Source organism: Torulaspora delbrueckii, chromosome 8, assembly GCF_000243375.1.
Source record: "Torulaspora delbrueckii CBS 1146 chromosome 8, complete genome".
Lineage (NCBI taxonomy): Eukaryota > Fungi > Ascomycota > Saccharomycetes > Saccharomycetales > Saccharomycetaceae > Torulaspora > Torulaspora delbrueckii.
In genome coordinates this window covers 7,214-19,614 of record NC_016508.1, presented here as the reverse complement: position 1 = coordinate 19,614, position 12,401 = coordinate 7,214, and the positions used below count along the sequence as shown (strand labels likewise).

At 42.7% G+C, this 12,401-nt stretch overlaps 5 protein-coding genes across 5 annotated transcripts; 3 read left to right on the top strand and 2 right to left on the bottom strand.

Moving 5' to 3' along the window:
• Nucleotides 1-18: 18 nt before the first annotated feature.
• TDEL0H00170 (MARVEL domain-containing protein) lies at nucleotides 19-585 on the bottom strand (the record flags this gene model as incomplete). The annotated part of the gene is made up of 1 exon (XM_003683039.1): nucleotides 19-585. One exon carries the CDS (start codon nucleotides 583-585, stop codon nucleotides 19-21), a length of 567 nt encoding a protein of 188 aa, XP_003683087.1.
• Nucleotides 586-1,152: 567 nt separating this feature from the next.
• Nucleotides 1,153-2,880, top strand: HOL1 (Hol1p; the record flags this gene model as incomplete). The annotated part of the gene is made up of 1 exon (XM_003683038.1): nucleotides 1,153-2,880. One exon carries the CDS (start codon nucleotides 1,153-1,155, stop codon nucleotides 2,878-2,880), a length of 1,728 nt encoding a protein of 575 aa, XP_003683086.1.
• Nucleotides 2,881-3,008: 128 nt separating this feature from the next.
• TDEL0H00150 (uncharacterized protein) lies at nucleotides 3,009-3,887 on the bottom strand (the record flags this gene model as incomplete). Its single annotated transcript, XM_003683037.1, has 1 exon — nucleotides 3,009-3,887. One exon carries the CDS (start codon nucleotides 3,885-3,887, stop codon nucleotides 3,009-3,011), a length of 879 nt encoding a protein of 292 aa, XP_003683085.1.
• Nucleotides 3,888-5,817: 1,930 nt separating this feature from the next.
• Nucleotides 5,818-6,453, top strand: TDEL0H00140 (uncharacterized protein; the record flags this gene model as incomplete). The annotated part of the gene is made up of 1 exon (XM_003683036.1): nucleotides 5,818-6,453. The coding sequence occupies one exon, from the start codon at nucleotides 5,818-5,820 to the stop codon at nucleotides 6,451-6,453; it is 636 nt and encodes a 211-aa protein (XP_003683084.1).
• Nucleotides 6,454-7,482: 1,029 nt separating this feature from the next.
• Nucleotides 7,483-9,348, top strand: ARN2 (siderophore transporter; the record flags this gene model as incomplete). Its single annotated transcript, XM_003683035.1, has 1 exon — nucleotides 7,483-9,348. One exon carries the CDS (start codon nucleotides 7,483-7,485, stop codon nucleotides 9,346-9,348), a length of 1,866 nt encoding a protein of 621 aa, XP_003683083.1.
• Nucleotides 9,349-12,401: the final 3,053 nt, after the last annotated feature.

The window sequence follows — 12,401 nt, the reverse complement described above, 5'->3', positions numbered from 1 at the left end:
GGAAGTACGTAGATTAGATTAGACGGGGCTGTGCAGGGTGCGAGCATGCGATACTGAGAGTGCATTCCCACGACTTAGACGAGCGCCGAAGGAAGAGAAAGGTACCCAAAGATAGTTGCGACCAACGCTGTAGGTAATAGGTAGGAGAATGTTGTGGAGGCACAGTGCATAGGTAAAGTCGAACAGCAGCATGAGTGCACCAGAAGTTCCAATGGTGGCGAAACAGACTTTGCAGCGCGTGTTGTGAAATTCTGTCCTTCTTGTCCCCCAGCTGTAGCAGTCATGGAAAAGGTATGTAAAGAGAATAAACGCTGCGAGCCACAGGAGAAAGAATACGAACTCGCAGATGAAGAGGCTTCCGGCACTTGAAAATGAGTAAAGTGGGAGCGTCAATAGGTAGAGAACCGAGAGTGCGGAGAGTGCGAGGCCAAAATGCACTTGAGTGTTTTCCCAGTGGTACGTGAGCCAGGCAAATAAACCGAGTGAAGCTGCTGAGACTAGCAGTTGTAGAATCCTAAGTGGGAAAGTCAGGAAACGAGAACTGGTCCAGCCGGCTCTCATTGGGCTGTATTTTGTCTCAGACATGGCTCGCTTGATGGGTCGGTGTTGTCGAGATGTGCTGCAATGAGCTGGGTATCTTAAATACAATGCGTCTGTCGTTATCAAATGGCTGTGCGATCTAAGGGTCCTGAGATCCCAATTTCAAAACCCCAAATGACGTTTCAGGTGTAGCCGCACCACACGTCACACGTGGGAGCAACCAGGATCTCATGCCATGTGAATATACCAATAGAGTTGATATACAGCTTCCTCGATATCTCTTAAAGATATGAGTCAAATGTCGAGATGTCGAGAATTGTCTAGAGGATTGTTTCGAGGATTGTTTCGAGTAGCATTGTCGCAGGTAGAGGTAAGAGACAGGAGTAAGGTAAACGCAAGATCCAATGCTGACCAAAGTGCAATCACAAGAACAACAACGCATGGGGAGCTGCATGAGCTGTAGAAAGGATTGAGCCTCTATGCTAAACTGATTGGGGGGGGGGGGGGGTGAATGGCTCTTCGAGAAAGAATCACGTGCTCAAGTTGCAGATGCCAAGAGTAAAATTTTGAGCTTATCAGCTTGATAGCGAAGAATCATACAATGGTAATGCGATGACTCCACTTATGGACAAGTATACGGATCGTCACCACCCGGATTATATCCCCGGTACGTTTAATATATACTCATCACCAGATTCCGAGAGTGATGTAAAATCTGGGAGTACTACTGGCCGGCTCAAGACCGATAAAAATGGCGTTGTGCTTATACCGCAGCCTTCAGATTCACCCAATGATCCCTTAAACTGGTCGAAATGGAGAAAGTTTTTACATTTTGGTTTGATGGCTTTTATCACAGCATTTACTGCAGCTACAAGTAACGATGCGGGTGCTACTCAGGATTCTTTAAATGAGTATTATGGTATCTCGTACGACTCGATGAATGTAGGTGCTGGCGTTTTATTCTTGGGGATTGGTTGGGCTACACTGTTCACAGCTCCGCTTGCCTCGCTTTATGGGAGAAAAATTACTTACTTAATTTGCACCATTCTCGGGCTATTTGGTGCTTTATGGTTTGCTTTGGCTAAGAGAACCTCAGATACTATCTGGTCGCAATTGTTTGTTGGAATCAGCGAATCGTGTGCTGAGGCGCAGGTTCAATCATCTTTGAACGATATTTATTTTCAGCACCAAATGGGGTCTATCTTGACGGTGTATATCCTGTGCACGAGTATTGGTACTTTCTTGGGTCCCTTAATTGCAGGTTATATCGCATCTTTGACCAATTTTCGCTGGGTCGGGTGGGTCGCTGTAATTATCTCTGGTGGTTTGTTAATAGCACTTATCTTTGGTTGTGAAGAGACCTATTTTGATAGAAACAAGTATATTACACCGCTTACATATGGCGGGAATCCTTTTGGAGATGATTGCGCAGATGATAGGTCCTCTGTGGGTCTCAATGAGAAGGCTAACAAGCCAATCGAGCAGGCCGATGTCGCCGGAGAAAGTGAAGTACATGAGTTAAGTCCTCCCGCTGATCAATTGATCGACGGTGCGTCTGAAAAATTGAAACCATATCATAAGAGAGTCGCTCTAATCACCAAGGGGTCCAACTTGAAGGGATGGGGGTTCAAGCAGTACCCAAAATTCGTGCTTTTCAACTTGAGAATGATGTTATACCCTCCCGTGTGGTTATCGGGATTATTTTGGGGTATTCAAGATGTGTTCCTCACTTTTTACCTGACAACTGAAGAGAGTTATTACTATGACCCTCCATGGAATTACAGCGATTATGGTGTTGCTATTATGTGCGTTCCCACGTTGATAGGTGCTGTCATCGGTTGTATCTATGCCGGTATCGTCAGCGATTATTTTGTCCTTTGGATGGCGCGTAAAAATAATGGTATCTTGGAGGCAGAATACAGATTGTACTTCTCCTTCGCTACTGCCTTCATCGGTCCAGCCGGCCTGTTGATGTTTGGTATTGGTACGGAACGGGCGTTGTCATGGCAAGTGATCTACGTCGGACTCGGGTTTATTGGTTTCAGTTGGGGTTGTTCTGGTGATATTGCAATGGCCTACCTGATGGACTGCTACCCCGAAATGGTTCTGGAAGGTATGGTCTGTACCGCCATCATCAACAACAGCATATCGTGCATTTTCACCTTTGTTTGTTCGGACTGGTTGAGTGCATCAGGTACAGAGAACACTTATATCGCGCTGGCAGTCATCAACTTTGCGATCACATTACTAGCTTTACCGAGCTTCATCTACGGTAAACGTATCAGACTATGGACCAAGAAATGGTACAATGATTCTGTTGACCTAAGAGATTTCCTATGACAAGCCTGCATACATAAAACACAATAGGCGGCATACTGCTTGATAAAGATCTTAGGTCTTTGCATTAATGAAGTAAATTTAACAGTCTAATCTACATTTTCTATCACAATTGATTCTACTGAGAACCACTACACACAAGTGTAACCACCATCGACAACGATATCGGCACCGTTGGTAAAACTAGCAGCGTCAGAGGCCAAGTACAAATAAGCACCAACTATTTCTTGTGGCAATGCTTCACGGCCGACTGGAGTCAAACCCCACCATTGGGCACGTTGTTCAACTGGAACGAAAGAACTCAAGATGGTATCGGTGTAACCGGGAGAAACAGAATTACAACGAATCTTACCAGCAGGTTTAGTCAAATGAGCGAATTCAACGGCAAAGCCCTTAGCCATGTGTCTAACAGCGGCTTTCGAGGCGTTGTAACAAGTTTGATAGTTTGGAACATTGGAAATGTAACTGGACATGGAAGCGGTCAAGACCATAGATCCATGACCTTGCGATTTGAAAACCTCGGCAATATACTTGCTACAGTGGTAAGTACCTTGCACGTTAACGTCCATAACTCTTTTCCAAGTTTCTGGAGTAGCAGCTTCGTTCAAAATCGAGCCAGCTGTCCATGCAATGCCTGCGTTGGCGATAAAACTGTCAATATCACGACCTTGGAAGTCTTCTCTAATAGAATTGATACAACGTCTAACTTCGTCTGCATCGGTAATATCGACCTGATAAGCCTTAGCTTTGATATCGAATTCTTCCATCAACTGCTGTTCGCGCTTAGGATCGTACTGATAGTCCAACAAGCATAAATCTGCACCTGCAGAGGCAAACCCTTCACAAATGGCACCACCAATAGCACCAGAAGCACCAGTGATGACCACTAACTTGTTCTTTTGGGAGAACAAGTCAAGGAAAGGCTTTTTCTTATTGTATTGCTCGGTTGGGGGTTGTAGTGGATCTTCAGCTTGTTCAGCTGGGGCGGTAAGGGAGACTTTGAAAGTCATGAGGGTTAGTGAGATACTGTTTTCATCCGGGGCCAATTTCTCCTATCGCCACCAGTTTTTCGCTCCTTTTATAACATTCTACCATGAGGAATACCTCTCGCAATCCGTTTAAAAGAAACATTACCATACTGAATATACTTCCACCAATCTTGTGAAGATTAGCTGATCATATGAAATGACGTCTTTCGAGCCTTCCATTTTTTTGCAGAACTTACCCATTCGGGAAAACAAAAAACAATTAAGAGACGCATGCCCCGCCCCTTCCCCCCACCAGTCCGCATCTAGTACATCTTTCCCCTTAAGGCTTGGCATTGCTCGTGGAACCCAAAAATACAATCGAGACTGCTATTTTCGATTGAAGAACACGCTGACAAGGAGAAGAACTAATAGTGACTGTGTAGTTTGCGATAGGGTTTGACTACTCAACCTTGGCCGAGATCGGGTTGTGTATAGTGTGGGTGATTTAATATTGATCTGCTAGTTAGGTGTCTTAATAAGAGCTTGACGGTGTTTTGCGGCAGGCCATGAAGCTATTACAATCATAATTGAACTGGCATCCTGAGGTTCCTTTTCCAGTATAATTTCGTCCCTTTGAATGATCTCTGGTATGCTTTGTGACGGGCGAGAGCGCTCATATTCATCGATAAATAGTGTTGTGAGCGCGAACCGATTGGCACCTACCAGGCGAACCGTACCACCACCCCTTCGCCATTCTATGCAACTTCTGTGGGAAATGCGAAGGTAGAATATTTCTGAAATAGCTCGCTCATCTAAAGAATCGTAGTATGATGAATCGGGTTAGAGGCGTTTAAACGCTACTGACAAATCTGCCCTAAGCCAACATGAGGCTCTTCCCAATTGGAAACGGTTCACTAGTGATTGGCCATTCGTAATTTTCCTATAAGATGAGTACGATCACTAACTATCCTCTTGATAACAAAATGAATTTCGAATCGCTGGTTCCTCTGTGAACAGCGGTATCATATACCATTGATCGTTGCGCGCTCAACCTGAAGTAGAGGCTGCGCATATCTCCTAACATTCTTTTTCCTGGAAATATAAAACTAAAGCCAAGCCAAGCTTTTTTTGGCATAATTATGGAGGTTCAAAATATTTGGTGCAGATGGTCCCTATCTTAGGCTGTTAGTGCAAACGACGCATATGATAGGTTGATACAGAATTTCAGAGGTCTCGATTCTTGTGTCCTCAAGGAAAGTACTCAGTACCCATCTTCAAGAAAATTGAAAGAGTGGTGATCATGGCGGTTTTGACCCCGAAGTGTGTCTCATGGGGGAAGGTGATAGAGAGGTAACCAAATTACGTGCTTATTCGTATTAAGCATCTATTGCGGAGTCGGACATTTGTTGTTTATGCTCATGATTGCAGCAGATGACTTACAGATGAGTTATAAGCTCTACACCAACCAACCAAACACAAGGAAATGCATACATAGTTTATTTTACACCCAATTAAGTTATGTGGCTACTAGCGAAAATGGGTGTCGTTTCAGATATATTACACCCTTTCCGCTCAGGCAGGTGCATTTGAATCCGAAAGTCCATTATACTGTGCAGGTTTTACTGGGCAAGCTGCTCCAGGAGTTCTTCGACTAAGTAAGAATTTAAGTCACGATGCCGAACTTATCTAGACCTTTCATTAAACCTTTTACTGTGATGACTTCTACCATTGTTAGCTTGCCTTCCATTACTTACTTTGCTAAGCGCACCCCTCAATGATAATACTGAAGTAGGAAACATCTGAGTAAGGGAATGGTGAAAAAGTTGCATAAGCTCGAGGTCTCAATCAAGAATGTTAGCATACAAGGTAAGAGCATACGAGCGAATTGTTATTTAAGATGAGCATATTATCAGTTTTATCAGTCTTGCCTGGCAGGGTTTATTGCTCAAGAACATAAAGCAAAGTAAACAACATGGTATACATCAATCGAGCATTTCAGGTGCTGGCTATTGCTTCTTTTGCAGTTGCGGATGATGCTCCAGTCAAGACGAATTCTCCAGAATCTGCCAAGTACATCGCTAAATTTAGTGACAATATCGAAGGTTCTGTTGTGTTCTCCACTACGAGCAATTCTACTGTTAAGGTCGATGTTGATTTCGATGGATTGCCATCTGACGGTGGTCCTTTCGCTTACCATGTCCACGTTGTCCAAGTCCCTTCTGATGGTAATTGTACGGCAACACTGGGTCATTTGAATCCGTACGATGGCAGTGTGAATGCAACAAGTCCTGCTGCAAAAGAGGTTGGAGATTTATCAGGTAAGCATGGTGTCATTGACGATCAATCTTACCAAACTTCTTACATTGACGAATATATATCTCTGGAGGAGACCGATCCCGCTTTCGTTGGTAACCGTTCGATCGTCGTGCACTTCGCTAACAACACCAGATTGGCTTGTGCTAATATCACCGAGTATTCTGTCTCTTCCAACAGCTCCTCCAATAGCTCTAACTCGACAGTAACTAGTGGAAATGCTGCCGTTGCCAATTATGGCAATGCCCCAGTTCTTCTTGGAGCAGTCGCAGCAGCTGTAGGTCTGTTGATCTAAGAGTATAACGTAACCGTCCGGTACACCTAGATTTTGAAAGGCCTCAATGGATGAATGTCGTCCTAACAAACTATATAAAAGCAGCTAAATAATCATGCTCATATTCCTAGATCTCACAAACACCAAATTATGGCTCGCTTTTAAAGAAGTAGATTGTTGAAACTCCTGAACAGTACAGCTGAACAAACTTTTCTAGCACAAGAGATTACGACATCAAGCTGCGCCGAAAATCAATCAGTGATATTAGGGCTTCCTGGTTGTTTGGAGCTCTTTTACAATTGTAAATTCTCTCCTCAAGGACGTTATTGAAGCCTTTTGAGACAATCAAAACATCTTGTACTTGTATATATGACAGATAGCGTTGTACATGCAACTGTCAGTATCCCCTTTGAGGACTTTGGCCGAAAACGCAGAAGTATACTGCACAAGTTACGACTACTGGCTTACAGTAAACCGATCGGTTTTCGATGGATACCTTTGTTTAAAGGTTGTTTAAGGAATATACTAAAATAATTGAAAGATTTAAGTAACCGAGTTCTCTACCGAGATGTTCTAAGCTAGAGGCCTACATATTCCTATACTTTAAAAAAGGTGCAGTTTTATAGAGACTTGAAAAATAAACTAAATCCTACTCAAAACATTTATTTCTTCAGATTAGTTTTGAGATTTACGGGGTGCAAAGGCCGGACAAGCTTCCACTACGCGTCAAATGCGATGGCCTCCAGGACGGCTCTTAGCCACGGGGTTTCTTTGAATATGAAGAAGATGGCATCTCATCCGACGTAGGTTAGGCTATTTGCACCCTATTCTATCTTAGAGTTGTCCGTATACACTTTCGAAAATTCCTTCTTCTTGGAAGCTAACTAGTAACATGGCGTAAAATTTATATCAATCGATAGGTACTTAATTCCTTGACATATTGGTCGTCCATTGAGTGCTGGAGATTTAAATAATTTTTGCCAATTTTCCCATTCCATAACTTCAATATACCGTTTCATTGATTTTTTATTCAGGACATCGATCATTAATATGGCTACGGATTATGGAAACGGCTCTGCCTCAGATAAGGGCTTCCATAGTGGTTCTGTCAATGAGGCCAAAAAGATCACAGTCGATGAAAAGATGGTAGCCGAACCATTGGACGAGTACGGTATGCCAGATAAGCTAAAAGTGACAAAATCACTAGTAATTCGTAAAGCTGAGCTGATGGCCAAACAGTACGATACATGGTTCTTAAAGTCATTGTTCTTGTTCTCTGCCTTCCTCTGCTCTTTTGGTTATGGGTTGGATGGTAACATCAGAGGCATCTACATGACTTATGCGATGAACTCTTACTCTACTCACTCCCTGATATCCACAGTTGGTGTTATTAGTATGGTGATCTCTGCAGTCGCCCAGGTTATCTACGCAGGATTGTCGGATGTCTTTGGTAGACTGTCGCTATTCATCGTGTCCATTGTTTTCTATGTCGTTGGTACAATTATCCAATCGCAAGCCTACGATGTCCAAAGGTATGCTGCAGGTTCCGTTTTTTACAGTGTGGGTCTCGTTGGTGTTATGTTGCAAGTGATTTTAGTACTTTCTGATAATTCATCATTGAAGTGGAGACTCTTTTATACCTTTGTACCAGCTTGGCCATCGATTATCACGACTTGGGTCTCTGGTAATGTCATCGAAACTGCAAATCCCGAGGATAATTGGTCATGGAATATTGCAATGTGGGCTTTTATCTTCCCATTGAGTTGCATTCCACTAATCGCTTGTATGCTGCACATGAGATGGAAGGTAAGAAATGAACCAGAGTGGAAAGAATTGCAAACTGAAAAAACTTATTATCAGAGTCATGGACTAATACAAACTGTGGTTCAATTGTTTTGGAAGTTAGATGTTGTGGGTATTATACTCCTAACTGTGGGTACAGGGTGCATTCTTGTCCCATTGACTCTTGCGGGAGGTGTCTCTACACAATGGCAAAGTGCAAAACTGATTGCTCCTTTCGTTCTTGGCTTCGTCTTAATTGCAATTTTCATCTATTGGGAGAGCAAGTTAGCTTTGGCTCCAATTGCGCCATTCAAAATGCTCAAAGATCGTGGTATCTGGGCGCCCTTATGGATTATGTTTCTCATCGCCTTTGTCTATCAAATGGCGGCTGGATATCTTTACACAATACTGATGGTCGCCGTAGATGAGACTGATCTTTCTGCAACAAGAATAACGAGCTTGTACTCCTTCGTTTCCGCAATCTTCGCTCCGGTACTAGGTTTTATTGTTGCAAGGTCCAGCAGGCTAAAACCTTACATGGTCCTTGGTTGCTCACTCTATTTTGTTACTATGGGCCTGTTCTACCGTTACAGGGTTGGCAAAGACGCCCATCAAGGAGTTATTGGTGCCATGGTGGTCTGGGGTATTTGCAGTTGTCTATTCGACTATCCCGTGACAGTTTCTATCCAGTCTGTGACCTCGCACGAGAACATGGCTACCGTCACAGCTTTAAGCTACACAATTTTTAGCATTGGTGGGGCCGTTGCCGCCTCGGTCTCTGGAGCCATCTGGACTCAATTGTTGTATCCGAAGTTGCTAGAGTATATTGGGGATGCTGACTTGGCCGAAGCCGCATATTCCTCACCATTAACTTTCTATCTTGACTATCCATGGGGTACTCCAATTAGAGACGCAATGGTTGAGGCATATAAGCATGTCCAGAAATATGAGGTTTTGATCGCACTTGTCTTCACGGCACCAATGTTTATATTGACATTCTGTCTCAGAGACCCTTCATTGACTGATGATGTTGCTCAAAAATTGAATGATGGAGAGTACGTGGAGACCAGTCATGACGATCCAATCAGTGAGTGGGTTACCTCCCGCTTCTCCAAACTGAGACACAGAGAGTAGATCACTTGAACAAAGTAAATGTAGGTTTTTAGTGTATGTATCGGCTTTACAGCCGAAAGAGACGATTTTGATATTCATACTCCTGAAGACATACGGCTTTGCCGCTTTTCTAAAAGCGTTGAAACGTTAGGGCTCATTTTCATTGGCTTATCATCAGCTATAACGTTAATAATGGCTTCTTCTTTTTCCTGATGGCATGGAGTAGCGGACTGCTATTCTATATTCTTCGTAGCCTAATTCCAATAGTCTCAAATCTTGTAAGTAACAACGCCAGACTCATTTACTCGCGATGAGTAAAAAAGTGTTCCTTTCGAAGTAAGCTAACCACTGAGGGTATTGATATGCTGGAGCTGAAGATGGTCATTATGATCGACTACAAGCTAACCATCATTGAGTTGGTGGGTCCTCTGGCATGCTTTATGCGAATTCAAGAAACACTTCTCAGGAGACAAAGCTCTGAACCAAAAGGTGACTTTACGATACGGGGATATCAAACTGCAGGATTGACGATCATCATTGCAATCTCAAACCGAAGGTACGTACACGCGGTTTGACTCTCGATTCTGTCCTTTCTATTATTTGAGATTTTGACACTTAAATTCAATGGCTGTTCTCAACTATAACTTAAAGGGAGAAATTTAGTTAGTTAGTCCATTTTATCATCAGTCTTATGAACGACATCGGTACAGAGTCCATCGTAAGCTTCAGTAAGCATAAAGATTCCTTCATTTGCCAAAAATGCTTCCACTTCCTTGAATAATAGCACTAGTTGTCAGTATGACGGTCCACCAAGATAGCTAACCTTATTACCTGCAATTCAAGAGGTTCACTGACCTTCTCGAAAGTCTTTTCGTAGTACTTTCTTTACAAGATAAAACTGAGAAGAGTCCAAGTGCAAACCGCTCGGACTTGGCCATCCTTCTATAGCCCACCAGCCTTTTCAAGTCATGAGCGTATCCTAACCACAACTGCGTGTCGAATTACACATCATTTTTGTCCTGTCAGTGGTGTGATCCTTCTCGTTTCTGCTCGGGAGAGTCCAATCTAGATTGGGTTTCCCTCTCCGCCTAGCGAAATGTTTAACAAAGTACATATCGGCTATACTTCTTATTACGCAAGGGAAGGTGAGATAGCAATTGATCCAGGGAAAGAAATGCTGATTTGATGCAGTGCAGCCGGTACCGGGAAGTAGAGTAATAGACTCAAGTGACAAGATTTATCCTAGCGCCCTATTATTTGCGTTACTTGAAGGCTAGTTTGGCGATGTTTCCTTTCCTTAACTACTGGTTCGAAAAATATAAGTCACTTTGGGAACATGATTGAAATTTATGGATATTTAAGCTGCTTGTGTGAACAGAACAACGAAGGATAATTAGTTATAGATTGAGAGCGAAGCGATTGAAAACAGAGCAACCGGAACACTGGGCAAAGAGCAGGCAAGAGAGCCTAGAGTAGGCACTGGGACACATCTACAAGAGCATGGCTTGTTGCGAGCTCTATTGGGTATAATATGAAGTATAGACTGCAAAGATGTAAAGCAAGGGCGGCCCCTATGGGTATTCTGAATCATCGGTCGTTTTAGAACGGTGTTACGACATGGCTGGCTTTTTAAATCATAAGCTGGCGGTCGAAAGCCTCCCCGGGATGTAACTTTGTAATTACGAGAGCTGTAGTACATTATAAGTATCTTTTCTATGTCGTTGAACTCATTCTCCACCCAAATCATGTTTAGTTCTGTAGAACTAGTTAAGTAGAAAATGTGGCTGAAAATTTAACCTGAAAGTAAAAGATAGAGGTGGAAAAATAAACAATAAGGATTTATACTAAAGCGCAGATGGTCTATTTGCCCCCACCTCATAGGTAGTTTATAACTCACTCTCAATTTCTTGAAACATTATATTGTAATCTATTAATTTAGTTCTGCAGCAATGGCTAAATGCGAGGCAATGTGTAATCCCACTATAAAAGACCTGTGAAAACTATAAAAGTGTGGCTAAAAGAAGTGTATAGCAAAACTAGAGACAAAAATAATAGGGACCGAAAACTCGTGAAGGATAAGTGGAGAGCCTCCGAAAGCTCAGGTATATTATTGATGGAGAAGACTCGAGAAAAAAGTGAGTTGTGACTAACAAAATTTGGTTCAAAATCGTGGCAACCATCAAGAGTTTACTTTGCAAGCAGAAGAAATGGTATTGAGGAGGTTATATACGTCGAACAACATCTTCTCTTCCTCAACCAGTTTTTGGATAGAGCAGACGGTGGTCACAAACTCGTAATTTAAAGCAATCGATATTCCAAAGGCCCAGTAGTGATACTAATCACAATGCTGCCATACTCCCCAGATCATTGGCTACATTTTCGATGAAAAACGCCATTTAAGACCCATCAAAAGGCCCTAATTATCAGCTGTGTTACTGGTAGACCTGGATATTAATACTTATGAGATACGATTTATCTTAGTAAGTTTGGAACTACTTTGAGAAGCCTCTTCGATTACCCATTTACGATTCATTTAACCTAGACATCAGTTATTTCTTACTGATCAACTTAAACTCCGAGAGTACCACTGCTGGGAGGGACGAGGATCATATCAGTGTGATTGGAGGGGGGCATGTTCTGCTTAGGCAGCAGCTGGTGTCAAAACGGCTTCAATGTGATTAATGACCGTGGATAGCCGAACCCTCAGCCAGGTCAGTAAAATTATTCTTAGTAGCCATGCAGAACATCGATGGAATCGCGCAACCATTCCTGTTTAGTGTAATGTTTCCAATCTCGTCATGTGCACCATAATACTGAGATTTGTAGGTTTGATATGCTGCTCAAGATTCTGAACCGGGATTAGCCCCATACGTGATGCAAGGCCTTGAGCATCTATTGACAAAACAAGTGGCAATAATTTAATTTAATAGAGATAATATAGTAGCATTCTGTGCTTCAACATGATCACGATGCGTCTTGGTCACTATAATAGAATCATTGAAAGCATTATAAGGATAGATCGCAGGTGGTTGGATGACTCTCATGTGTAATTGATTGCGGGTTGTACAGCATGA